The sequence below is a fragment of the Synchiropus splendidus genome, chromosome 2, assembly GCF_027744825.2.
Source record: "Synchiropus splendidus isolate RoL2022-P1 chromosome 2, RoL_Sspl_1.0, whole genome shotgun sequence".
NCBI lineage: Eukaryota > Metazoa > Chordata > Actinopteri > Syngnathiformes > Callionymidae > Synchiropus > Synchiropus splendidus.
In genome coordinates, this window is record NC_071335.1 from 15,288,302 (window position 1) to 15,315,128 (window position 26,827).

The 26,827-nt window shown below is 44.2% G+C and overlaps 1 protein-coding gene across 2 annotated transcripts; it reads right to left on the bottom strand.

Moving 5' to 3' along the window:
- Positions 1–210: 210 nt before the first annotated feature.
- Positions 211–22,759, bottom strand: LOC128754392 (max-interacting protein 1-like). 2 transcript variants are annotated; one of them, XM_053856982.1, is made up of 6 exons: positions 22,438–22,759; positions 19,955–20,057; positions 17,179–17,208; positions 4,546–4,660; positions 3,424–3,622; positions 211–3,192 (listed from the first exon to the last, which is right to left on the bottom strand). In XM_053856982.1, the coding sequence occupies exons 1-6, from the start codon at positions 22,661–22,663 to the stop codon at positions 3,029–3,031; spliced, it is 837 nt and encodes a 278-aa protein (XP_053712957.1). In that variant the 5' UTR covers positions 22,664–22,759; the 3' UTR covers positions 211–3,028. The 2 variants fall into 2 exon arrangements, with proteins under 2 accessions (XP_053712957.1, XP_053712958.1); XM_053856983.1 differs by lacking the exon at positions 22,438–22,759 and adding an exon at positions 20,229–20,698.
- Positions 22,760–26,827: the final 4,068 nt, after the last annotated feature.

A 26,827-nucleotide genomic window follows, 5' to 3' on the forward strand; every position in this document is an offset into this window, starting at 1 on the left:
ACGATTTAATGCCAATTGGAACGAGACCGGAGCTACTTCCTGGTTTGACGATGACGCGACACATGCCAGCCAATCACAACGCGTTTCTTGTCAGACCAGGAAGTAGGACAGAAAAATGGCTGTCAAACAATTTGCTAGTGTAGATGTTTCGTGAGTGGTAGAAACAACCATCAGATCCTCCATTGGAAGTTTTGTTTCCTCCTTATAAAACAGGGCGTGATACAGTCGGCATCAGATATCCCGTCTTTCACAACAGGTAGGGCGACATAGGAACAGAGTTTCAAACACTAAACAAGAAGGCTAGTCTGGCTGACAGCGACAAACAACAGTCAGTCCATGAGGTTTGAAAATCTTTGTGTTTTTATTGTATTGCATCTTCATCTTACACATCTAGAGTCTTGGTCAGAGTGCATGTTTTACAAAGGATGGCCACAGGTTCGGGGGTAACAAGACTGCTTGTTTGGTACGTTCACTTCACCTCTAGGACCCGTTTTGTCTCGACTCGCACCAGACCGGAGTGTGGTTGACAGAATAAACAATGCAACTTTTGACTTTCCTGAACATCTGAACCAAACACTCACCCAATGTTCGTCTGAAACGTAAACACAGAGGTAAAAGTAGTGATTATCAGCTTATGAAAATATAGAAGTGTCGCAGCATATAACTCACAAGAGGCCGAGCTACTTCACACCAGCATCCAACACTGCTCAGATCTTCACCAGCAGAGAAGCCGAATATCTTTTGGATGAGTCTGCCGCGTCTAATATCTGTCCGCGGGGGGGAGGAGATTACAGTTACCCTGAATTGTTCTGTTCTCCCATGGGAGTGAATTTCTAAATCATCACACACAAACAGGACGATGGACAAAATCTAGAAAGGAGGGCAGGATAATGTAAACTGTCCCCCCCCCCCAGAGCTGTTGGATGGTTTGGCTTTTCTTGTGTTCCAAAGTCAAGCACCAGAGTGGGAACGCTGCCGCACAAACCACAGGATTTGTTCGCGCCTCACGTGGAGGGGTTTCATTTATCGGTAAGACACATTTTTGTCAACTAAAACACAAGTCTATAAAGACTACGGTCCTCCTAAAAGAGGACATAGGAGCATTTTTAGACCCCCTTTTTTTTGTAGCAGCCGGCTCATTATTCATCAGTTAAGTCTTGACTGATCAAAGGCCTGGAGCAGGTGAAGACCCCCTTGGATAAGTCGATGGAAGACCAGATATGGTCTAACCGGTCTAATCCAGTCGGAGAAGCAGAGTCCACGCGGCGTCAGCTTTGTATTTCAAAGCGAACCTTTGTTACATTCAGATGAGAGAGACAAAACAAGCTCTCTTGAGCCCGTCCATCTCAGACCCTGCTGGTCCCTAACTTCCTATTTCCATCGGTAACTACACACTCGAATGGTCGCAGGTAGCTTTCAAATAAAAAAACAAGACGCGTGGAAGCAGCTTCTGTCATGTGAAGGTTGCGGGGTCGACCCCTGACTAGGCCCGTGACTCAAAACAGACGAGGCTCAGCACTAGGAGCAGCTTAGGGGCCCATTTACATTTCAAGTGTCCATAAAATATAACATTAAAATGGAGGGGGCGGGGGACCAAAAAAGGCTACATCTTTTACCCTCCCCAAAACAAACAAAAAGGAGACAACACAATGCTTAGATAAGGAATGAGGATCGACATGAATTCAAATAAGACAAAAATAAGTTAGCTTCCCCCCTTTGTTGTGACTTAAAAGGAATAAATATGGATGTTAGTTCTTCTTCTTCTTTCACACAAACACGCACGCGTCAGGATGGATGAGGAGGACAAGTGGTTGAAGTGCAATTCTTAATGCCTGTGGGAGACTGGATGCTGAACATTGACATCATACGACCCGTTTCTGTTCCCCGCCTCAGACTTTTCCTCCACCCCTGAACTCCCTTTCACTTAAACGAGAGAAAAAGATCACATCTAATAAATAGAAAGAGTGTTTTCGTCTTCTCCGCCTCCGAGCGGCAACGTGAATTTTGAGCCTGCGAACCGCACAAAGTCATAGTGTTCATGCCACAACCACTGCTGCACAAAAGAGGATTCATTCTGTCCCCCCGAAAATTCACAATAACACAGATTAAACAGCAACAGAGGCAAGAATTCTAATCCAGAGCTCTACCCTTTTCTTTTTTTTCTTTTTTTCAGAATTAGTCATTTTTAAGCTATTGGTATTTACAAAAGAAAACAAGATCCTTTATCGTTTTGGACGGTCACACTCAATTTTAAAGTGGGGGTTAGAAAAAAATGGAGTCAAACCACTGAGACAGAAAGAGTTATTGCTTGTTACTGCTGGAGAGGTCGTGGTCATTTTTCAAAGTTTCTGGATGCTTGGACGTTTTTGCTGTCGACTTTGGGCTGTTTTTTTTTTCTTTTTTCCAAAGAGCTGTAAAGTAGACAAGTGCTTGTAGTAGCTGCTTGAAGGGGAACGAAAAACTTGACAACATCGCTCTTTAAAAGAAACACAGCCACCTTCAACAGGAATGTTTGTTTCCGCCTCTGGTGGTTTTCCCTTGTGCCATCGTCTGATGGGCGGATCAGATCTGCTTCCTCGCCGTTTTTTTTTTTTTTTTGTCACAATAGCACCAAAGTGAGTGTCCCACTTTCTGAGGCGTCGAGAGGAGGAGAAAATAAGACAACGACTTAGGAGAGGACGCTCAGAGTTGATGTGCTTCTGCTCATCCGGGCCCTAAACCTGGGGTCAGCTCAGGACCCTCCCACACACCCGCGCGGGTCACAGTGAATTTAAGTGCATTTTAGATCAATCGGGGGTCTTTAAAAACTTCTTGAGAATTTGGCCGGACTGAAAGGATTTTAAAATTGATAGCGAAATATCGGGGGGTGTGGGTGCTGAGGCAGACCCCACAGTAGCGCCTCCATCAGGGCGAGGAGGAGACACGCAAGGGCGAAGGCGGGGAGACGGAGCACTGCTGCTGGAGTGTGTGTCATCCTGGATGAACTCAGATGACGGTTTGGCCTGGGAGGTGGAGGAGCTGCGGGGCATTAGGAGGAGAAGGCAAGTTTGACACTGCAGGAGGAGTAACCCTCGTCGCTGGCCATGCTCTGCAGGCTGCTGTGGTCGTCCAGGTCGCTGGTGCTGGCCGTGCTCACACTGTCCAGCTCTCCATGGGAGAACTCTGTGCTTTCCACGTCCACCTCGATCTCCTCTGCAGCAGACAAGAAGAATCCATTACAAACACTTGCCAATGGCTTACGGTGGCAGCCATTTTTTTTCCAAGCCCCATGAGATGTTTGAAACTCTCCAAACTGTTGTTAAAGTTAGTTCCTGCTCTAAACACCGCAGTGTGTGTCCTCCAGCCTCAAAGTCACCGACACACAGTTGAGGCAGCAAAAGGGTTTCATGAATAGACTGTGTATTATCGACTGGTTGGGCTCACCTTGGTCGGAGTCGGAGCGGTCGGAGCAGAGGGTGGATCCCACACTGTCCATGCGTATCCGCTCGCCCTCCCCTGGGCAGCTCTGGATGGCAGCTCCACTGCCTCCCCTGAGCAGCTCCAGTTGGCGTTGGAGGTGCCTCTGCTCGCGCTCCAGAGACTCCAGCTGGTACTGGCTCTTCCTGTCCGCCTCTTCAAGTTTCTGACAAACACAAAACAAGACGCTCCGAGTTAAATTGCCGGGTCCATAAAAGCAGAACCGGAGAGTGAAGCGCAAAAAGCTGGAATTATCTTCTTCCCTGCTAATTATACGGAGTGTGGAAGCGCTGCACATGCAGGGCTGCCATTTAGGAGGCGTGGGATCCAGCAGATTTCGTGTGTCCGACGTTCCCAGCCAAACTGAACAACCCGAACCCAACAGGTTGTCAGCCTGAGGCAGTGTGTTGAGCTGTCCTGACTCCATCATGTTGTCAGCGCTCACGTGTGGTGGTGAGCGATGGCAGCATCTACTCAGAGCCTATGTTAACTCTCAAGCCGTTACATCATCCCGGAGAAGAGGGACGAATTACGACCGGCGTCTGATAACCGTGACGCTCAGCGGCGCGGCAGAACAATAACCTGAGATAAGGCGCAGACAGAGTGGAGTCGCCGAGGTGACAGCAGCAGAGTCATCTGTAGAATTGTTATTTAGAGAATTTCTTGTTTATTTGTGCACAAATTATTAGAACAGAGATTAGGCCCGCTGGGGATACGCTTTGAAACTCTTGAATACTCTTTGGAAATTGCAAAAATGAATTCACCTCTACACCTTTTAAAACTCACTAAAAATGTCAAAATCGATTTAATAAAATGAGATTTAAAATTGACCGACAAGAAAAAAAAATGTTTTTTTTCACTCAAAAAGACAAGTTTGAATCTGAAAACATCACATATATGGCTACAAGTTGGTGCAGGTTTGGTTCGGTGCACTTTTTTCTGAGTGTTGATTTTAGTAAAGGAGACCTGTGACACTCTTGTTGCCGTGGACCTCGGCATTTGAAACACAATCAAAAACAAATGATTCAATCATAAGAGCCGACCAGCAAGACTGGTTTAACTTGACCCTAGTCCGATCACACATCTCACCTTTATATGTGCTTTGGCTTTGTTGAGGAGGCCCAGTGTGGTGTGGCGGTTGCAGTCCGGTCCCAGCGGTATCAGCGCCTTCAACCGCTCCAGACACAGCCGCAGGTGAGCTCGCCTGCAGAGGAAGCAGACACACGGGATGAACACCACCAGTTGAAACACTATCAAGTTAAATAGGAAAAAAAATATATATAAATCCGTAAGCCGTAAGTCAGATGTTACTTATGTGTGTGTGTATATATATATATATATATATATATATGTGTGTGTGTAGCACCATCTCCTCATATTCACCACATCCTAGGCGGAGTGGAAGGGCATGGTATTTCCCAGTGTTGAGAAGAGTCCATCGTCTACACAGTGCCTTACTTTGTGACTGCAGAGCTGCCTGAGGTGCTATCTATCCTGCTAATGGCTCTGGGTTGAGAGGTAAAGGAAGATAATTATGCCATAACACAATCAGACCTCCATTAACAAGGCCGGCCTGAGGAGGGGTCAGAGCCCAGACTGTGGATCTCGAGAGGAGCCAAAAGCCACGGAAGCAAAACTGAGCTCTCCCCCGCTGCTGGAGGACGACCCAGGAGTGCGGGCGTGTATCTACGTCTGAGAGTGTAGGAGGGAGGTGGGCCACGCCGATAACAACTTCATTCCAGCGACGTACGCGTTTCAGGAGTCAAAGCAGCGTGAACATGGGAGGTGCCCTGATTTTATCTACAGTGCTTAAAGTAGAAGAGGGACCATATCAAGTCTGGGGAGCAGCATGATGGTTATCAGTCTGTCTGGGTGATGGCCTCCATCACAGAAATGTGCCGAGGCCACATCGACTCACAATCTCACTCAGCAGGCAGGTAGAGACACATCTGACCCGGACGACGTCAGACACACACACTGAGGGCGCCAGATTTACACAGCTTTTTTTTTTTTTTATCTCAATCACTGACCTTTATCGGGTGTGGTTGCTTTTCTATCTATCCCTAGTTAGCCATGTTGGTAGAGAGCAGTCACACCGTTCAACCTCTGAGGGCCCAAGCTTTGCTCATCAGGGAGAATCCATTTTTGTTGGAAGAAGAACTTTAACATCTTATATACTATTGATCTGCCATCAGTTTTTTTTACATAAAATAACAAACCAAACAAATGCCCTTTTAATTTTGAGTAATGATAGTGGTGTGATTTATTTTTTTTAGGTAACCATTTACAATATCACAATACAGAATATCGCAGTGTTGTGATATGACACTCTGATGCTCTCAAGGTTGTTGCCAATACTCACGCCTAACTATCACTATTATTTTCTTTATCACTTGATATGAAAATACTGTACTGTCTGACACTTTACTATCAATGTGTCTGACGGGTCAGAGTTAAAAAGAAAAAGCCTGAAGGTGCTGAAAGGCAAAAATGTCTTGTCCATTTATGGGTCTCAGGAGGATCAGACAAATATATAGTGGCTCCATATTCACAAACTCATAGAAAGCACTAGTAGCACTGCAGTCTGTCAGCAGAAGCTACAAGTTGCTACTGATTCCTGGGGAGCAGAGCAGGACACGTCTCAGTCTGTGCTGTCAAACACCAAGATAAGACCTCTTAAGAACCCAGATGACCATTTTAGTGACACGCTGACATGATCAACCTGAGGTTCGGCAAAACAACCACCACAGTCAGAATATCCAATTACGGCATTACCATGAAGGCTTCCCGCAGCATGTCGGTAAACTAAATTCAGTCAAACCAGACTGAAAGCACAGATTTCTCACTGTCCCGTTCCAAAGAACTGAACGTTCAGTGTGACCAGTCAGCAGCACGTCGACTCCAAACCGTCCCGCCTTATCTGGAATCAGGAGACGGCTTGTGAGATGTCTGCGCAGCATTTGTCATAATATGGCGCAGGCAGCCCCTCTGCTTCTGCGGAACACTCATGATAACCACTGAGGTCAGAGAACCCCTTCAATTATCAGCAGGGCTGGGGCGAGAACAGCACATAACAATGACTGAGAGAGTTCTATTTGGTGCCACTGAGTCACGCCGAGCTGCTGGAAGCGAAAGTGAAACTACAGAAGTTATTTTTAGCCTTTTAAATGCATTGACAGAGAAAGCCAGTTTGGCGATGGCTCCAGGTGTACGATAAAGTCGGGCACGGGTCTGACAGGGTCGGCTGCCACAGCTATCTCACTAAAAGGTCGGAGGTCAGAAACCCTTGGCTACTTGTGCGCTTCGGAAAGCTCTTATCCCTGAAAGGGTTTGTTTATCATGTTGACCTGCAGCCAGCAAGCTTAAAGCGTTTCAAGCTTACAATAGGAGCGGAGGCTTGTGACTAAAAATACCTGAGGCCGGTTTCTCTCAACGGCTGTGTGCTAACACCAGAGAGCGGTTCTTAGAAACGACGGCAACCAGTTACATAAAAAGGTAAAAGGTGAGTCCTCAGTGGGGAGACTAACTTTAACTCCTCCACAGGTGGAGACTAACAAGACCAAGTTATTACACTAGTTTTAAAAGACACAAGGGAGCTAGGACTCACAGTTTCTTTTCGAAGAAAACACAGCACCGTCATTCTCATCAAATCTTCCACCTGGGATAATGTCTTTCATTTATGAATTGCTAATTTCAAGTCCATAAAAAGTCTTACTAAACCATTAAGTTGAAAAGGTGATACAGTGAATATGCCACAGGTGAACCACAAATGTGTACAGTTGTCCTTCGCAATTACAGCTAACAGGCAAAACATGGCATACCATGCGTCATGTTTCTGTATCTGTGGGCAACAATGCATCTTGTTAAACGCACTATCAGAGTATGTAAACACAAAGGCTGAAGTTCATATATTTTTTAAAGTAATCCAAATAAAAAGTTGGGCATTAGTGAGGACTAATTCATCACATATTATAAGAGCACGCTGGAATATTCAGACATTACAGCACTGTAACAGCTGGTTTTGGAACCCATGACTTACAGATATCATAACTTGCTCACTGAGCATCTCGTGGACTAGACCTGACTTGTCAGCATAAAGGTAAAAGACTCAGCATTTCTAAGTCACTAGATGAGGAAGTTCTTCTAGTGCTACCACATGACAGCGTCAAAAACAGGATGGTCACATCACATGTCAGACTACTTTATATCTTGGGGCAATGCAACCCAGAGTCCTTAAATGCTCCCAGCATACTTGCATTGAAGACTGGGGCTAGCTGCAGCTCACATGTCACTATGGCTTCCACCAGTCCAGATCCCAGTGGCTAGTTCCAAACGGACGCTTCAACATCAAACCTTATGTATTTTATGTGCAACATAAAAACTGCAGTTTGTGTACAATGTTTTCAAAGGCTTGTTTTCACATCCCAGATGGAACGGAGGCAGGCAGCTCTCTCTTTTGGCTTCGACTTGTGATGGCGATGCCAAAGATCCACAGGTCACCGCATCTCACCCGCCTGCTGATCCCAGCTCCTCTTGAATCGCATGCCTGCCTCTCCATTTGCTCTTTCAGTATTCATTCAATTATATTTCATCGGATTGCAAGGCTTGGTGTTCTCTACGTCGGAACCAACACACCAAACTGAAAGCACGTTCTCTCACATTGGTCATCTCTGGCTCCTGCTCACTACATGAAACAGAGTGTCGTTCTTTCGAAGGTATGGCTGATCTGCCCCCTCGCCGCCCACACACATCAAATATACATCGTTCTCTGATAACATCGCACAACCCACTCATCCTTGAATCATCCAGCCAAAACTGTTGGCTGTATGTGGGCAAATGCTTGCATGTTTTAGAATTCACGGCTCAATCGAGCCAAAGTCATCTCCAGCGCAATTCAATAAAACAGACGGGAACATAGTGTGGAACTCAGACCCTTGCTTACGCGCATTTTCCTTATATATATATATTTTTAAAAAAGTCCAGGACTCAAACATGATCAAATCTACAGCCTTTACGTCCTGCATGAGGTTGTAACACATGACTATAAATGAGGGTAGGCGAGGACATACTGGAACAGTCGTGAAGATATATGTGGCAAATATAATTTGTATGGCATCCATCAGATATTGACATTTTATTGAGCATGGTAACGTGTATCCTGCACATGACGTATAACAGATTAGTCAACTCAAAGGCAGTCGGGACGACTAAAAAAAGGTTTATTGAAATGTGCTACACTTTGCATAAAAGTGTGACTGTTTTACTGATGATCCAACAAGACAGAAACTGTTCATTGATGCTTGAGCGGTGGAGAAGGGGGAATAGGCTGCTCTAGTTTTCTAACTTGTGAATAGATAAATAATAGATAACTTCTCAGGCCACGACGTCTGACATAATTACTGGACTGGCTCTTAAAGGGAAGCGTCAGATTTCCAGCCCGTACACCAGTCAATACCCTTCTTTTCAGCGATCCCCCTGCGCTCCCGTCCACACTGACCTACTTCTAAAACATGGAGAGGGACTCTGACCCTTCACCCAGTTATTACACTAATGACACATCAGTGATGTCAGTTCAGTGGTGGATCTTTACCATCATCACACATTGTCGGAGAGAGAGAGAGGAAGAGAGGAAGAGGAGAAGTGGCTGCTTGATCGTCCCCTGAACTGCAGCTGGAGACAAGAGCTTCGTCTACAGAAGCAGTGAATTCTCTTTCGGAGTCAGGTCAAAGATTAAAGGGCTGGTTAAGAGCATTTTGTAATACAAAGCCTCATTTATAGCTGGTTAAGCCATGTGCACTGGGCGTTCAGTCAATGTCGAATTATCTGGTGCTGGAGGGGAGGTCGGTCACGTGGACTACATGTGGAGTTATATTGACGCTGCGTATTTTACAAATGACAAGGGGGTCCTCGGATATTCACTTCGCTTAGGCTTCCTGATCATGTGTCACGTGAAAGCGATTCTCTCAAATCATCAAGCAAGTGTTGGAACATGTGGTACAGGGATCCATACTGCAGATGGTGGCATGCAATATACATGGAGAGGGGGTCAAACACATGGCCGCCTTGTCTCCCACCAGGCTTTTATGTAGAATCCCTGGTTTTGCATGATCTAATAGCACTTACTTCCGACCAGTAGTTAAATACTTTTCATGTCTGCTTGAAAGCTGTTGCCCAACAGCTCTATGGTAATGAGACGAACAGACTGACAGGCAATTGAGAATCAGGCGAGTCAAACCCATGGCCCGAGGGCCACATTTGGCCGTCAATATCTTATGTCTATTACTCAAAGCCGACCAACAAAAAAACATTGCAACCAGTCATCCTCCAAGTCCCATGATGCACAACATAAGCTGAAGGGCAACTTTGGGGAATACTACAATTGTAAAGAACATTATGAATCCGGAAGCAAATATTTGATTATTGTGGAAGGATTTTATCAGATGTTCTAGGGCGGAGGACCACTCACATCCAACGTACGTCAATTGACAGATGTATTTACAAGAACAAACAGGAAAAAAAAATCACCAAAGCAGCAAAGATCAGCTCGCTCAAGAAGCTTACATGATATTGTGGAGTGGAAACAGAACTATATAGCAAAGGTGAGAGGAGGACCGGAGAGACATGAATGTTCTGCTAGGCACCCATTGCTAGTAGGAGCTGGTGGCTCTCCACTCCAATTCAACATATAAATATGGCTGATTTAAAACACATTGTTTCTGTGCGATGCAGATCCAACCACACATATCAACTGTATGTAAATAAACCAGAACACACTACAAACCCCTATTATACTGTGTAGTTTTTTTGTGCATCATCATTGTCATGACTGCACACTCCAACAACCCCACACTGAAACAATGTGTTTGTTCCCCACCTTTGTTTAGCGGATCGCTGAGACAACAAAAAAAAGAGCAGCAATGGTTTTTATGGCAAGGATGCCTTTTTCTTTTTCTACGTCTCTCATGTGACGTCATGTCAATCACATGTCATTCTCCACCTCGCTCACATGACACGAGGTCACAGGTTCGTTCAAAGGGCTGCGAGCAGATGAATGGATTTTTAAAACAGTGGTAGGAAACAACAGATCACCAAGGGTTTTCTGGAACAGTCATGATTTGATTTCAGATGTATCAATGGATGTTCAGCAGTATCTTTTTTTTTCTCATGCTCAGAGATGAAACAACCAGAACGAGCCAAACTGAAAAAAAAAACCCACAACACAAATAGTTGCAAGAGGTGTTTTTGGTTTGACCGTCATCTTGTGACCAACCCCCTTTGCGCCCACACACTCGCACACACCACCAGATCACAGCATCTCCTCGGTTTCTACATCCACTAAACTCTCTGACTGATGCTTTCCTCATCCCCTTTATGAAATGTGAACAGATGGGATAGATGCAAAGAGAGACTGACTGAGAGGGTGAGATGTATTGTGAGTGGGGGAGGAGAGGGGTGCTCTGTCTGTGTAATCTGCCTAGAAACTAGCTGAGGGCACAAAGCAACCAGCACGAGGGGATCTCCACTGTTTTCAGTGACCACCAACTTACTACAAAACTTAACATGTGGGATGTTTGTCGATCCACCTGTTCAGAGTCACTCAGCCTTAGGAACGCACAGCTATCCACAAGCAAGTCATTCTATCAGATATCTTGTTCTTTGAGTCATAAACCTCATTTGAATTTGCACAATAAGGGGGTCCAGTACATGTCTAAAGTGTGAGATCAAGTAGAAAAAGACGATTGGGTCCATAACCTGTTGGCAAGTTGCCTGAATAGAAATACAATAGTCCTTCAAAAAAGGCTTATTATTGTATACTCAATCTAATAGTACAGTCCGAGTAAAACCCAAAGATACAATCAAAGTTATTACATAGCTTCTCAAGTTTCTCTGCTTACTAACAGCATCAGTGGTTCATGAGAAACTATATTTTGCAGTGTTTTCTGGATTTAATTGAGATGAGAAAGGTTACATTTGCAAACCCATCTAAAAGAACACCAGCTTGCATGGGCCACGGCATCAAACTCCAGGGACTGCATTTGTGCAAACAGTGCAGGAATGAAACTTCAGGAGGATGCACCGCTTGCAGAAACTGATCTTTTCATATTCTTGAATGACGCTCTGGTATTGATTTTGTTGTAGACCAACAAAATTACAAGAAGTCACAAGAGGAAATGCTGAAGAATAGTCAATAGTTTTATATGACTTAACATCACTTTTTTTATTTTCTACATCTTCAGTGAAGGTTATAACATTCGAATATAAGGTCACGGACTCGAGCCAACCATGAATATAAGATATAAAGATGTTGTCCATAGGACCAAACTGTAGTAGGGAATCTAGAATTATGGCTACAGAAAGGGATTATACATTGGCTTTTCAATAAGACTTTATGTGCAGTAATGATTACGTTTTTATTTTTTACCATTTATTTGAATGCTAAAGATACTGAAGCACCCAAATTTGTGACACACTAAAACTAGAGCAGTTATTTTAACACAGAAAAGGTTCACTCTCCAATAAATACATCATGGGTCAATCACATTGAGTAGTACACACTTGTACCAAGTCCGTAGAGACTCTTATCGCAACATCACAAATAGACAAAAAGTTAAAAATGGAAAGGAAAGCCAGTCATCCTCAAGCAACACAGTTTTACCAGATCCAACAAACCACTCCTTGGTTTCTATTGAAGTTTGGATCTTGACCTACATTTTCAATAAATGGGGGGAATTTAGCATGGAATGCTGGGGTGGAAATATCCTCCTTTTATTCCTCATGGATAGTGAGCAGGCTGATGTTTTTTTATCATCATGAGACTCAATTCCAAGAACATGAATTGTAATATGAAAAAAAAAAAAAACAATCCATGTAAAGCTTCAAAGCTGCTGAAAACTGGATAAACACCAGCCATTTCCCTAAAACTCAAACACATGACTGTCCCTAAACCAGACTTGATGCTGAAAAAGATGAAGCAAATTAAAAAGAAATAATGTTACCAGGCAGATTTGGGCTGTTGTGATGGTAATATGCTAAAGCTATTTGGAGAGGTGAAGTGTAAAGCATCAGTGCAGAAGAGAGGATGATGCTTGACAATGGTGGAAACAGAGCAGAAACAAATCAGAAGAAATTAAAAGAAAGTAGATGAAGTGCAGTAATTCACTGTATGTTGCAGACAAAAGCATGCTCGTCCACACGCACGCTCAAGGTTAGCAGGAGCGAAGCCGAGGCGGGGAGGGCTGCCATCGCAGTGACCAGGGCAGAAACCCATCACTAACACATGGATTAGTTCACACGTGCACACTGCCGTCTAATCTGCACCACTGACAAATGTAAAAAATGAAAATAAAAGACACGAGAGGGGGTTTTAGCAAACTGCATGACAGGCGCTTTTAATGCAATGAACAGACATCTACTCACATGATATCATGAGATAAGCAATAGGAGTTTACGCATCTAAACTTAAACTTACAATACATTCATCTCATCTGGACTCAAATACATATCTTCTGATTCCTGCATAATAAATTCAAGTTTGACCCTTTTTGTCCCTCAGTTACCACGAGATTAAAACCTGCTCGGTCCTCAGGACCCAGCCAGATGTTGTCTCAGCCTAATGTGTGGTGCCCATGTTTCCGCCTTCACTTTAAAGCTGCCGATGCGTTTTAATACTTTCTCTAGAGAATGGGGGCTTTGCACGTAATCCAAATTTCTATGTCATGCACAGCATTCATATGTCCAGACATATGAGACCCACACCAACACACTGTTCAAGTAATGGACTCTGAAATTTCACTTGACCTATTTTCAAGCGAGTCACGTCACTGGAACAATTTGCCAATCATGTTTTCGTTTTAATGAGGTATAGCAATGACAAGAGTCTCTTAACTGCTTATTCATCTCTCTGCTCTCATTGGATGAAAGCTAACCTATAACTGGTCAGAACACAGCAGTGTTTTCCCCTTTCCCCCAGCTGTAGGACTAAAAATAGAAGCCGTGGTTAGATTTAGCCTAATTGAGTCTTGCATCTTTCACAATTTTCCTTCCTTCCTTTCTTCCCCTCGCGGCGCCTTGTCACTAATTCTCAGTCTACCTTATGTTGGTCTGTTTAGATTGAAAAAATTACAAGGATTAAGCCTGAAAGATTTTGAACTGAGACCACATGATTCAAGGCTGAGATGTCTGAGGCAGACAGAAGCGCACGAAGAAGGAAGGGGTGCATTCCATCAGGAACGGGACGTGACTGCAACCTCGTCCTTATGTGGCTGTGATGGAACATCACATCGTCCAAAGCAGGCATTTTACTGAACCCCACTGAAGATAACGTTCCACCCAACCATTACGCAACTTGTAGCCCACAAATGAAGCAATTTCCACTTTCTACGTCATGAAAGCTGCAGGCACACACAATGTTAAAGGCAGCTCCACAGAGTAACATGTTTTATTTTATTGATCCCAGACAAAAAAAGTGCAGTGTAGCAGGATCAGAATGAGCTGACACTGACTGATGTCCATTCCACATAAGGATAGACATCCCTTCAGTCGACTTGCAATATACTAAACTGCGTATATCAACAGCTGGTCATCCATCATATAGGGTGACAAAAAAAACCCGGATTGAGTGGTCTGCAATGCCCTGACACTCTGGACTGTCCATCACTTCGGCAATAGCAGCAATTCACAGCTAGCTGTAAAGAAACCGCACATGTCTTTGAGACAATTGTCACAATATAGTTCAAAGCTCTGCTCTCCACAGGACATTCTAAATTCTGTCGAGCACTATTTACAAGTCAGCACTTTCACATCATGCAGCGACATATGATCAAGGGAAGGTTTGGACAAGTGGACAGAGGAGGCAGGAGACATGACCAAGAATGTTAAAAAGGATGGACCAGGACAACCAATGGGGCTCATGGATGTAAATGAGGACAAGGGGAGAACAGGCATGACTAGGACGGAGAGGTAATGGTCGAGGAGGCTGACTAGCAGTGTCATTCTCTGATGGGAAACGCCCAAGGACAGAGCAATGTCTTGGGTCTTTTCATCAGCCAGTACAGTTTAAAGTTAAGGTAACACTTCAGAAAGATATGTCACCTAGGCTTTCATGGGTTTTTAGAGCTGAGAGAAGAAAGAAAAAAGTGATTTATGACAATCAACAAGTGCAACTCATAATAAATGCAGACTTCGGATTCCAATGAGATTTTAAGAGAATTTATAGCTGCTGCTTATCAAGACAAATCACACATTGATTTTTCTGATTCTCATGTATAGATTCACTTATTGGATGCTGTTTAGAGGGAACGTCAACTCTTCGCTTTGACCTTCCAAGTTTGTCTTTAGGTAGATGGATTTTTCCGTCCCCTCATGACTGAGGCAAAGAGGTCGTCCAACCTGCCAGTCTAGTCAGTGGACTGATCGATGGACGTGAATTCAGCTCGACGCCTCAGAGGACAAAACACTGTCACTGCCTTTTTGGCCGACAGTTTCAGCTGCAGCAAGCCACTAGTGTAGAGTGTTCAGCCATGCCCGTCACTGTGTTTCAATGGCGAGTGCTCTGGATTGCGTGATGCCGAAGAGATCCCTTAGTCAGGTGTGTCGACCTATCCGTCTGCTTATTACGTCAGTCTGTCAATTACTTCCTTGTCCTGTGACAACACCATTGGCTAAGCCCAGTCAAGCTAAGCTATTAAAGGCGAGCAGCCGGTGGCCCACTGTGAGTTAGTGGGGGTAGCGCGGTGGGTTAGCACGTGTGCCTGCTGCAGCTGAGCTCACCAGACCAAAGATCAAGTCCCTTAAGCTGCTTTTCTGAGCCAAGAAAGGCTTACAAGTCGTCACGTTGGTCAGAACAAACGGTCCCAGTTTCAGGCCCTTCAGCAAAGCCTGGGAATGGGCTGCACTTATAGGCAGACAACAGAAAGACTTGTTGAGAGGCACGTTTGGTTTTCTTCAAATAGCATGAGCACCACCAGAGAAAATGTATTCCATGCGCACGCCCCAAAGGCTGTTGAAAACAGAAGTGACTTTTTTTAGACCACTGGTTTAGAAAAACACGCACATGCATGACAAGCTCTAGTGAAAGTCCTTTTATACAAACAAGTGTGGACAAATATTGGCGTGGCAAACTGAAGCGATTTTATAGGTTCAAACAGCTTTTCGGCCAGCATAAATAAAATAAAATAACATTTCCACAAACATGAGCCAAGGCAAAAGGCTCCAATATTAAAGAGGTTGGTCGCCCAGCTACCGCCAGGTAAAAAGTAAATCTAATGATACCGCCCCGCAAATTGCATACAATAAGGAAGAGTAGTTTACATAGGGGAAGTAAAATATGTGGTGTTTTTATGTATTTTTTATATTAAGATTGCGCCATGTAAATTTGGCATTTATCAAAGAGTGACTAACTGCTGGTTTATGGGAACTACATCAGTAACAAGCGGAGTCAAATTACGGAAGATTGCAAATACAATGTGTCAGCAAGAATGTTATTCAGCGGAACACAATGTGACCACCATTTTATTTGTACTTTGGTACTAAAGCTTCTTGTCAAACCCTATCATCTTATTGCCGTGGTTGGCAAGACAGGCTGCGGCACATGAAAGGAGCGGGTGGAGAAATTCACTGTCATGGTTGACCTTATAGATCTTCCAATATATACCACATATACTGCCAGCAAAGCCGCAACTTCGACAGAATCATGTCATCAGCCGGGCACAACATAGGAAGCAACTGCAGCGTATACAGTCTACTGAAAGAATTGGATTTACTGCAGCCAAACGCTTGGATTAAAAATGAATCTGACTGAATATACTTCTAAACGGATGGGATTACCATTTCAATTTAAGCCCCTTGTTTTGCTAATGGACATTTAAATGATCCTTTGCTCTTTGGCAATTAGACGACAGTAACACCAGGCTAATGCTTAGAAAGGGAGGGACAAAATGAGAAATGGAGAAAACCATACATTGTATTTCAATTTGGCACAGCAGTACGGTACAACACATTCTGTTCTCATAGCCACCCTGCTCTGCTGCAGCCTTTTCCAGTCGAGATGGACACGGAAGTTGTGCCAGAAGTGAGAGGAGAGACGTGTTTCAATAGACGCAGCACTCACGACATGACAGGAATGAAATCACAGTGATGCGGAACTACTCCATTACTAATCTATTTTTACTTAACCTTAAAAAGGATTGTTTTGGCATGTGTACAATTTAATCTCATTACTGACTCACAGGTCACTACTCTGATATGTCACCCTTCGGCGCTGCCAAACACTTAGAAGGGAGCTTCTTACCCAGAACAACCTGGATTGCTGTGCGTGCACAGTAAACCTGGCAACCACTTCAGGTGCGCTTCAGTAGAAGCGACACCTGAATTACCGCAACCTCGAAATGGTGGCTACAATTTGGCAGGGACAGCGCGCTGACCAGCTGGAGAAGTGTGGCAATATGATGCATCCACTCTATTTTTAACTCACCGGAAGTTTCATCCTCTATTCCCATCCCTTTTCTTGAGATGTAATTACACTAGATGAATCAAACCCTTAAAATATATCTATATTTAAATTAAATAAAAAAGGAAAAACATGTGAGTGTGAGCATGCTTACATTTTATCAGTATGAGTTTTCAGTTGTTTTTGCAGAGAACAAGATGACTTCAATACAATTCATACAGAGCGACAGATTTGTATGGGCTTTTTTTTTTTTTACAATGAAAATGGCCACTCACCTATTCTTCTCCAATTCATTATGTGTGGACCTGCAAGAGAAAAGACATGATGAGAGTCACTCAATGCGACAAAACAATTTGCATTTCCTAAGGCATAAGACGACAAAAACATGGGCTGAAACCATTTGCAGTTAGAATAGAGCTGGAACAGTTATGAATATGTCTACTCCCTGCATTCAGCAACAGAAAGCCAGTGCTCTATTAATAATGTACTATGAAAAACCAGGTCCCCTGCCTTAGTGTAGCAACAAGCAGCACCTCCTTTGATGCTTTAACAACCCATTTGACAAAATTACAATACCAATTGTCACAATAACCCCATGTTTATATGGAGTTCAGAAGATCCCCTCTCGTGTAAATACTGCAACAGAATTTGCCGTCTATTTTTAATTCTTAAAGTAAGCACCGCTCTGTCAAGAGATTACCGACAGCACATGCTTAAGACAGGAGGCACCAAGACTGCTTTTGGACCTGTAAAACTGCCCCATGCAAAGAGGAAATAATTTATTTCTGATTAACTATTTATGCCAATAAAAACACCATATGTTTCCATTAAAATGAATCAGCGCTCAGAGTGGTTAAGTATGCAAGAGTGGCTGTTAAGTCAACTGTGGCAGGAGATTTGATACAACATGACAACAACTGAGTCCAGGTCGGGACACTACCATCAAAAATGTCTTGCTGAACAACCAAATAAATATAAAAAAGAGAGAGGGCTCATCGATGTAAAGGCCACATTCACATTTTTGGAAACATGGTACTCTTATTGGTGTAAACCTTAATCACCCACGGTACCTTCTTAGTAGACTTAGTAGACATTCTCTGGCGAGTCTTTGCATAGGAAGGCATTTGTGACCGGTAACAATGGCGTGTGATGTTGCTATGTAAATTGAGGAGGTTGCCACCCAGATAAACAAATTAGCTCTCTTTGTAACACGCACACTTCCATCCAATTCCTCATCAACAGATGGTGCTTTCACTCGTGATAAGATAGATTTGACACATTTTACGACTATCTGTCAACAGCAACAGAAAACAATCCTTACACTTCTTTTTTTTTTTCATTCAGTTGGGTAACAACAGATTTGCTATGAAGAACTGTTTCGTTTCTGTCTAACTCTGTCAGTTGCGCAAAACTATTTATCTATTATACAAAGGCAATGCCACTCGATACTTCAGCTCGCATAGCAATGAAGTGTTGCGTTCCTCCATAGAACCAAAGCACACTCTAAAGAGTTTCTGCCCATTACTCAGGGAGATCAGCAGGCTTTCCAAAAGTTACTCCTCAATTTCCTTCATCTGAAATCAGATCTGCACGTGTCTGCAGCTCCACAACAATGCACGGCAGATTCTAATCTGGCTCAAGGCCAGACACGACTGCATTGAGCTTTCTTTTGCGATGTGTATTTGCATGTGTGTACGTAGCCACATACACACATAGAGTGGGTCAGTGAGATAAAGCAACCCTGCTGTAAAGAGCTGGCTAGTGAGGACAGCATCAGATAAGCTCATCACTTAAAGCCTCCACTCACTGAAGCGCAGACAGCCGCACCAAGACAGTACTGGCACATAAAATGAATAATAACTAAAAAATAAACAACTTCTATTGCACACAATCCAATAACTTACCCCATTGTTTAAAATGATATAGTGAAATATACTAAAAGCAACAATCCAACAATGCATTAATGATACACCAGAAGCCTATAAATACAAACAGATCTTCACCCTGGGATTGACACCATGTTTCAGGTTATATCTTTAACACATTTCTAGTATAGTCACCCCTAGAGAAAGTGGAGTACGATAGTTGGCATGTCAACTAAAACTGGAGGGCCGTAGGGGATATGCAGTTTGAAGATGGGAATTGCGGTAAATCGTAGATGGTGCTATCTCATTAGTTGAGCCGTGAAAAGGTTTCCGTGGAGATCAAGGGAAAACATCACCCTACAAATTGTGCATCTACCAACATAGATGCAGTGGGAATATTCATCCTCCTCCTTGTCACTAGCTTGGAGAAACTCCTTAAGAAATAGCTTATCGGCCCATTTCAGGTATCTCGCAATTGAATGGAGGCTGACGTGTAACTGACCCTGCAGTGTAATTGAATATACAGTAGCATGTCAATGAAAGCACCCACTCATGCCATGCCACACTTTATCACAGTGGTCCCTACTGTTGCCATGCAGAAATCTGCAGCAGCACATGATGAGTAATATGAGGTTTGTTCCCTGCTTCCACATTAATGTTAAAAGAGGGGGGAAGAGAATCAAGGGATCGGTGCACACAACCCATAAACCATGCCACTGAATCTGTATGGTCAGAGTATAGCTTAACAAAATAAATGTCACCGATTAGCTTTTAAAACATGCTTCGCGTTAAACAAATAACAAAGCATCGGTGTGAGAGCAAGACTTCACCTCTTTATATAAACAGCCGTCCCAGATTTTCCAAAAGCTAAGCATGACTGGGTAGAAGGATGTCTCCTTTATGAGTGAGGACATTCCCCTTTAAGATGCAGTCACTTTGTCCATGATCCCTAACCTCATTCGCTGCAGTCCCTTTTGACTATCAGCTGATGAAAAGCTCAGTGAAAAGCGGGAGCCACCCCCGACTCCCATGTTCACGGTGAACCTCCATTGGACATGGTGCCCTCAAATGAATGATTCATGCAGCCCCAGTGTCCGAGTGTTATCTAGAATTTAGCCGTCCTTCTAACAAACACAACAAGATGCCTGCAGCCAACAAAAAACACTTAAAGAGAAAGGGTTCTTACCTATTGTGGTTACTGGTGAATTTCTTACTCCGGAATTTTTTTTGCCTCTGGTAGTTTGGGCTTTGATTTGATGGAAATGTTGAAGCATAACCATGTTCACACTCTGAGGGAAACGGAAAAAACACAAATGTCGTCAACAGACGGAGCACTTTGAACACGACATAATTTTAAAAGATGTCGACAATTGTCAATCAGTTCAATCAATCAGGGATGGTGCTCCATTATGAAGAGATTCATACAATGGCAAAACGCTGGATACACGTGACAACATCACCTCTGTCTCTCCTTTCGAGATATTCCGCCGCTTCCAATATGAGCTGGATATTTATGAGCTGAACAGCAGTCATTCTGTCCGGAGGCTGGCGGCGGTGAACGTTAGCTACGCTTCCCTCGGCTCTTATCCTTAGCAGCAAACACGACGAGTCGCTTTGACACACAACTTAAGCAGTGCATCAGTTGTTTTTTACACTCAAGTAACCAAAAATATTCGGGTGGAAGCGGAAAAAAACAACCGTCAAGGGAAAAAAGAAAGGAAATCCCGTGTTCTTCAGCTAGCTTTCGCTGGACGGTAGCTGTCGTGTTTCGTTGATACACAACATGCAAAAGGATGTCAATTAAATCAACGAGGGATACACGCAAGTTCTATATGAAAGCTTTACAAAATAATATAAATCATATAAAAGCCGGGACAGCAAACTGCCCTCGACTGCTCTCTCCTCTACGCTGCTGTTTGTTTACCTAGCAGCACAGCTGAGGGGCGGGACAGAGCTGGGAGAGCCCAACCCACGCGCAAAGCATTCTGGGAAACAGAGTACTTTAACATGCGACTAAAACCCGTCGAAAATGCATTTTTTAATCTAATAAAATGTGTTTGCAGTATAATACAATATTCATATGATGCATAGTTCCAATCACAACATTATATTAATAACTCGCTGCCATGTGATAACATCACCATAAATAATTTCCCATGAGAAATCATATCACATTCCTGGGAAATATTAGTGCTCATATCACACTTGAGAAGCTTTTGGGTAGAATCTTGTTAGACACTGTCATGAGAGCGAACTAAGTTGCTAATACAAGTGACATTCAGTCATTTTTTAATATGTTATGTATCAAGTTTATTAAGTAAGTAATGACGCAGACTGTCACTTATAAATAAAGGTATTCTAACAATAAAAGTAATAAAACAAAGGTTTCAAATGTAAATCCTATAATCATCAATTAATGTGATCAAAATACAAGTAACTAAATGTATGCCACATAATAAAGGACTCAAATTTATCACTTTTAATTCTCATGTAAATCAATCAATTTGAATGACAATAATCATCAAAACGGTCACTCGCTTAAAACTGCATAATATGGAAAACTGCATCATTAATTTGGGGACATTATTTCAATAATTTAAAAAGCTAAGTCTTTGGATACAGGTAGAATGATTTTTTTTTACTACATTTAAAATAATAATATTAATAAACAGTCCTACATTTGGAATTTTCCCTTGCAGGACTAATGATTCTTATGAACCAGGTTTTATGTGCAGGTCAAAGTTTGCAAACTAAATTTTACTGAACATTTGACGCGGACCGCATGACAGCCCCACAAATACAGGGCACCCTGTGCCCGGGAACGGTCTCGTTCAACAATCCAAATTCTATTCAGCCTACAAGTCCCACAATCCATTTAGGCCTGGGGGTGGACTTGCCGGCTGAAGCTAGGCCCAGCAACATGTGACGTCACCGACGACCCATCCTCTCATTGGCCGATGGCTTTGACAGAGCCCGTGGGTTGAGCGCGAGTCTGACCAATGAACGAGAGCGCCTGCGCCATGTGGAAGCAGCGAAACACGCCCACAGGCAGCAGGAAGCAAACAATCTGGAGAGAGGCCGAACTGTGGACGCTGCTTCTGGTAAAAATCATTTTCAGGGCACAACTTTTTTGAGAGCGACATTTCCCGAGTACTCACTGAAAGGTGTGGCCACCAACGACCGTTGGTGGTGGGACATGTCATTTGGTCAGTTCGTCCATAAAGCACAATCTAACGATAAGAAGATTTCTCGACTATCATGACGCGTCAGAACGGTATCATAACTAGACGGTCACCTCTTCCGTCCGTCCTTATATGGGAGGCGAAGAAAGCGAGAGAGCAGCGAGACAGCGAGGTTTCTGCTCTAACAATGACATCATCCTAAAACTGAGTTGGAGGGCACTGCAATGTGCTCACATCGGTCAGAACCGAGTGACGCCAGCGCGTGCATGCAAGCTGCTTCTCCAAAATCCCTGCGTGGTTGCACATTTGGAGACTTGAACGCGATCCAGCTGCAAAACATGTATTCGAGATATCCGCACCGATGACCAGGGTCTGGTACCCAGACACAGGAAGCTGCGCTTCTGGCCGGCAGAGGTGCTTAAGTTGCGTGAACTGGGAGTCGGAATTCAGAGAGGGAGAGAGAGATTCAGCACAAAAATCAACTCACTTCCGTCCTTCCTGTCGGCGCTGTCGAGAAACCTCGCAGCCTCCAGCAGAACGTGTACGTTTTTCAGAAAAGTGTTGAGATGCTTCATGTGGGAGTTATCGGAGTTGAAGACGTCATCCAGAGAACAACTGGACATGTCCAAGTCGCGCGGGTCCAAGAGGGACGCGTCCGAGTCAAAGAAGAAGTCCTCACTCTTCAAAGTGATCGGCTTCTCACTTTTGGCCATCTTTGCTCCGAGTTGGGAGGTGAATGCGCTGCTGGGACCAGTGGACGCTGAGACCAGTCGCTGCTCAGGCGGCTCCTGATTTTCCTGTACGCGAGGTGGAACTGTGGCCAATGTCAGGCGACGCTAGCGCACGGGAGAACCGGAGCCCGCCCCCCCAGCACGAGGGCTTCCGCATGGTCCTAATGCTCGCCCTTTTTCAGAGCGTCATATTAGCACTGTAAAAACTACAACTACACATCCTCATGTCTTAATTCCAGATATAATAGGTAAGAAGTTAAGCTACATTTTTGTTTCCTTTGAATTCTTCCTTCAAAAAATGGGAAGTACCTTTTAAACTAGCCTCCTAATGCCTGCCGCACCTGTTGGCACCATGACACCATGAGCACAACCATCATACTTCAGATGGGAGCCTTTAATAATGAGATGTTCCTCTTCAGACCTCTTCAATTAATACATCTCTGTGTGTAGTTTGTGTGCACTCTTTACGCCAGGCACTTCCTCCCATTGATCAAAAACATGAAGAGGCCAATCGGTAAATTTAGATGGTCTGGAGGTGTGAGTTTCTGTCTTGTCTGTCTGCACGTGCCCTTTGATGCCTTGTCCCACATAGCTGGGCCCCTTGAGAACCCATCCCAAACACACGCAGGTGACTGTTAAATGTCTGCAGGTGAACCTCCTCAGTGTGTCCCTCGCCTCTCACCGTAGCTCCCTCACACACCCCTCCACTTCATTTAGGGATTGAGCGGAAGAGATTGAGGTGCGATGGTACTGAATAATAGATGAAAGGACACATCAAACTGGGAAACAATCCGGTTGCTAGAGTCATGGAACAGGTATGGGCAGCTAATGAAAGCCAGGCTAAGAGTGGAGGAGTGGTGTTTTAACCTGCAGGGCAACTGTATTTTGGTTGGCTGCAGAGGTCTGTGGGTCGCACAGGAACAAGTCACTGAAGTCGAGATGTGAAATGGAAAGTCTGGCCTTTGAAGTGGGTGTATCTGCCTGATGATGTCAGCAATATTGCTGTTGAATATCATGCATCCGTAGAGTCGTGGAGGGTGACATGGTTGTCTCGGAAGGTAACAGCAAAGTCCTCTGGTCTTGGTTGAGGGTTGGACGGTGTGTGACAAACCCATGTTCAACTTCCTTGATGTCTGGGAGCAAAGCCAAAATGGCATTTTTGTTGCTTCTGTTGATGCCCTGTGGCATATTTCAATGACTCTGTCATAAATTGTGGTCAGGAAGCATTTAAACTTGGGTGCAGTTCCACCTCCATCACAACCAAGGCGATCAAGAATTGGTGTCCCATAGTCTGTGTGAAAGAGAATTGATAGTGTTTAGAGAAGTGCAGGGCCGCAGTGTCTGTAAATCGTCTCGTGTGCAAGAGGAAGTGCGTGTGATAAGACCCTCGCCTTGATCCAGCACCAGTCTCACCGAACCTTAAGCTGTGTCCGTTTTCAGCCAGAACATGTCAAGGCAGAGTCTGTGTTCAGCACTGATACGCCCCTCCTGCTACTTCAAAGAGTCAGTAGAAGCCCATGATCGTTTGAAGTAAAGTTCACAGCGAGAGAAACTTAAAAGTCTAACTCACAGGGGAATCTCTCAACGTCCCCGCCGCCCCTGCTCCACCCTCTCTGAAGGGTCACTGTAGAGGAAGCGAGTCCATTTGACAATAGAGTTGATGAAAAATATAAAAGTCACCTGTGGATTTGGCAAAGTTATATGGCTAGTGTGCTGTGTATTTTTATATTCTCAGCTCTAACTGTGCTTACCATTACAGTCGCAGCCCAGCATGTCTGACCACGTCCGATCCATCGATAGATCGCTCATTTTGCAGAAGTGCCTTTCACTCTGCATTAAATCTTAGCACTGATGGACTCTTAAGATTTCACAAGCAGAGAGAAGAAACTGAGCCAAGCAGTGAGACTTTCTCAGTCTCTTACTTCACCTTCTCTTCTCTTTCTATTGCTTGACTTTGAGAGTGACATTCTGAAATAGTCAGTGATCTCTCAATCATACGTCTGTGTCCAGTCATACTCCAACAGTCTCCGATCCACTCCATTAAAGATTCAGCACGGGGTGCATCACATGCCACCAGGTCGGGGTCTGCTTTTTCATGTAGATGAAAACTGCAGTGTGAAAGGCCACTGGGTCACATGTTGTGTCACAGTCGGGTGAAGCTCACACTGCTAATGGTAAAAACTGGTGGTGGGACCATTTTGGTGATCAAATAATCTTAGCATTGCACTCAAATATGTGTTTTCCCCTGACTAGCTTGATGCTATAAAGACGATCTGTTTGATTTTTCCTGACAAATGTGTCCCCAGCCGGTCACATGCTTGTACTGTAGTGTAGGCCCATGCCCATGTGCTGGCAGGCGGGAGGGCGGATGATGCCCTTTCAGGCAGTAGCAGTGCAGCAGTCGGGGCACTCCGACTCTTTCTGATGTCGGGGGACCTCATTCTTTTGTCCCCGCCCTCAAGTTCTCCTCAGGCTATTTCCTGATTAAAGGGAGAACCATGCTGTTTAAATGAAAAGGCAACACCCATATGCACCAAGGAGGATAAATCTCCGGAGGAATTTTACCTGAGAGATCAGAATCAGAGGCGGATATCCTTCATAAAGATGTCACATATTAAAAGGGCTGTTTTCTGAACACAAATATTGCGTTGCAGGTATCATGTGAAAACTCAATTTCCATTTTCCATTATTGCGGTCAGTCCCTTAGTAGGGACATGTGACTGAGGCCCTAAATCGTTCTCTTTTGTTTTGGTCTTTGTTTACTGGTGTGATGAACAAAGTCTGTGAAAGCAGGCCTCAGCCTTTATTTCCTCTCCTCACCACTGCTCCTCCATGGGAGGTCAAGCCTAAACACACAAACAATGAATTCATGCCCCTGCTTTTTGGTTCCTCTGTCGCTCCACTACTGTAAGCTCCCGGCTTTACATGTGACCCAGCCCGGGTGACTCTTCTCATGCGCTGATTCACCTCGGCGAAGGAACAATAGTTGCCGCATAAGATGCTATTTACAAAACTCACCAGGCAAATGTACAGCCTGCTAACACAGGTGTATTTGCTCCCTGCTCTGCCATCAATCCCACTGAGAGCTCGCTTGCTTTAGGAAAGCGGTGGTTGAGAATGACAAAGCATTTTTTTTTTTCCAAGGGAGCTTCTTCAACTGACCTCACGTTCACATGCAGGCTACAGTCAGTGTTCCTTTCCCCCCTCAACGGTGGTGCTCACTGCATTGTCAGCTGTTTCCAGCTAAGATGCTAATCTGAGTTCCATCCAGATTTCAGAAAGACCTTTTTTGTTTGGCTCAAAACACGTGACCATTGGGGAAAGGCTTCCTGGCTATTATCTCCCCTCCAGGATATTCTCAAGCCCTTCCCAGTGATACAGCATCAAAACAATGCAGTGGTTTTTGCTCGACCCTTTAAGTCTGACAACTGTTTTCTCCATCACCGTCTTCTTATTTGTTTGCCAAATTGCTGGGCTACGATGGACGCGTGCAACACTCCCAGGTCGCCATCGGTGGCGTTCTTTTGTTGAAATGATAGGGTGAGTGAAATATAAACCTGTTAGACCAGAGAATGACTCAAGCCCTCCCAGGACAACTGCCCTTTGGCTCACAGTAACCATTGTTTGCCCCGTTCCCAGGCTCTGACATCTGCTGACAATAGCCACAGCGGGAAAGAGGAAAGAGCCAGCATGTGCACACAAGCAGAAATTAACCACACGTACAAAAACAAACACGGCAAATCAAATGTTGAGCAATCGCACGAAACCCATCAACAGCACGATGGCACCTTAAGCTATCGGCATATTTATGTTCCCAGGGTGTAAATACTAAACAAACCCACCAAATTTGGGTGAAAATACTCTGCACCAATATTGAAATAAAATAGCACATGAGCCCTTGAGATGACAGTGAAACAGGTTAATAGATGGTGGGGTTAGTAGGTTAGGAAAACCTCTGAAGCAATATTTGTGGAAAAACGTCGGCAGTTCTCGACTGCTGTGTCATTTAGCTGAGGGCCTCTCTGTCTCCAGGACTCTGCTGGAAACACTAAAACGACTCCATACCGTCCTTCAATCAACTCGCTCTGATGTGCACTGCCAAATTACCCAGATGGACCTTGGGGCTCTGTGTCTCCGCTGCAAATT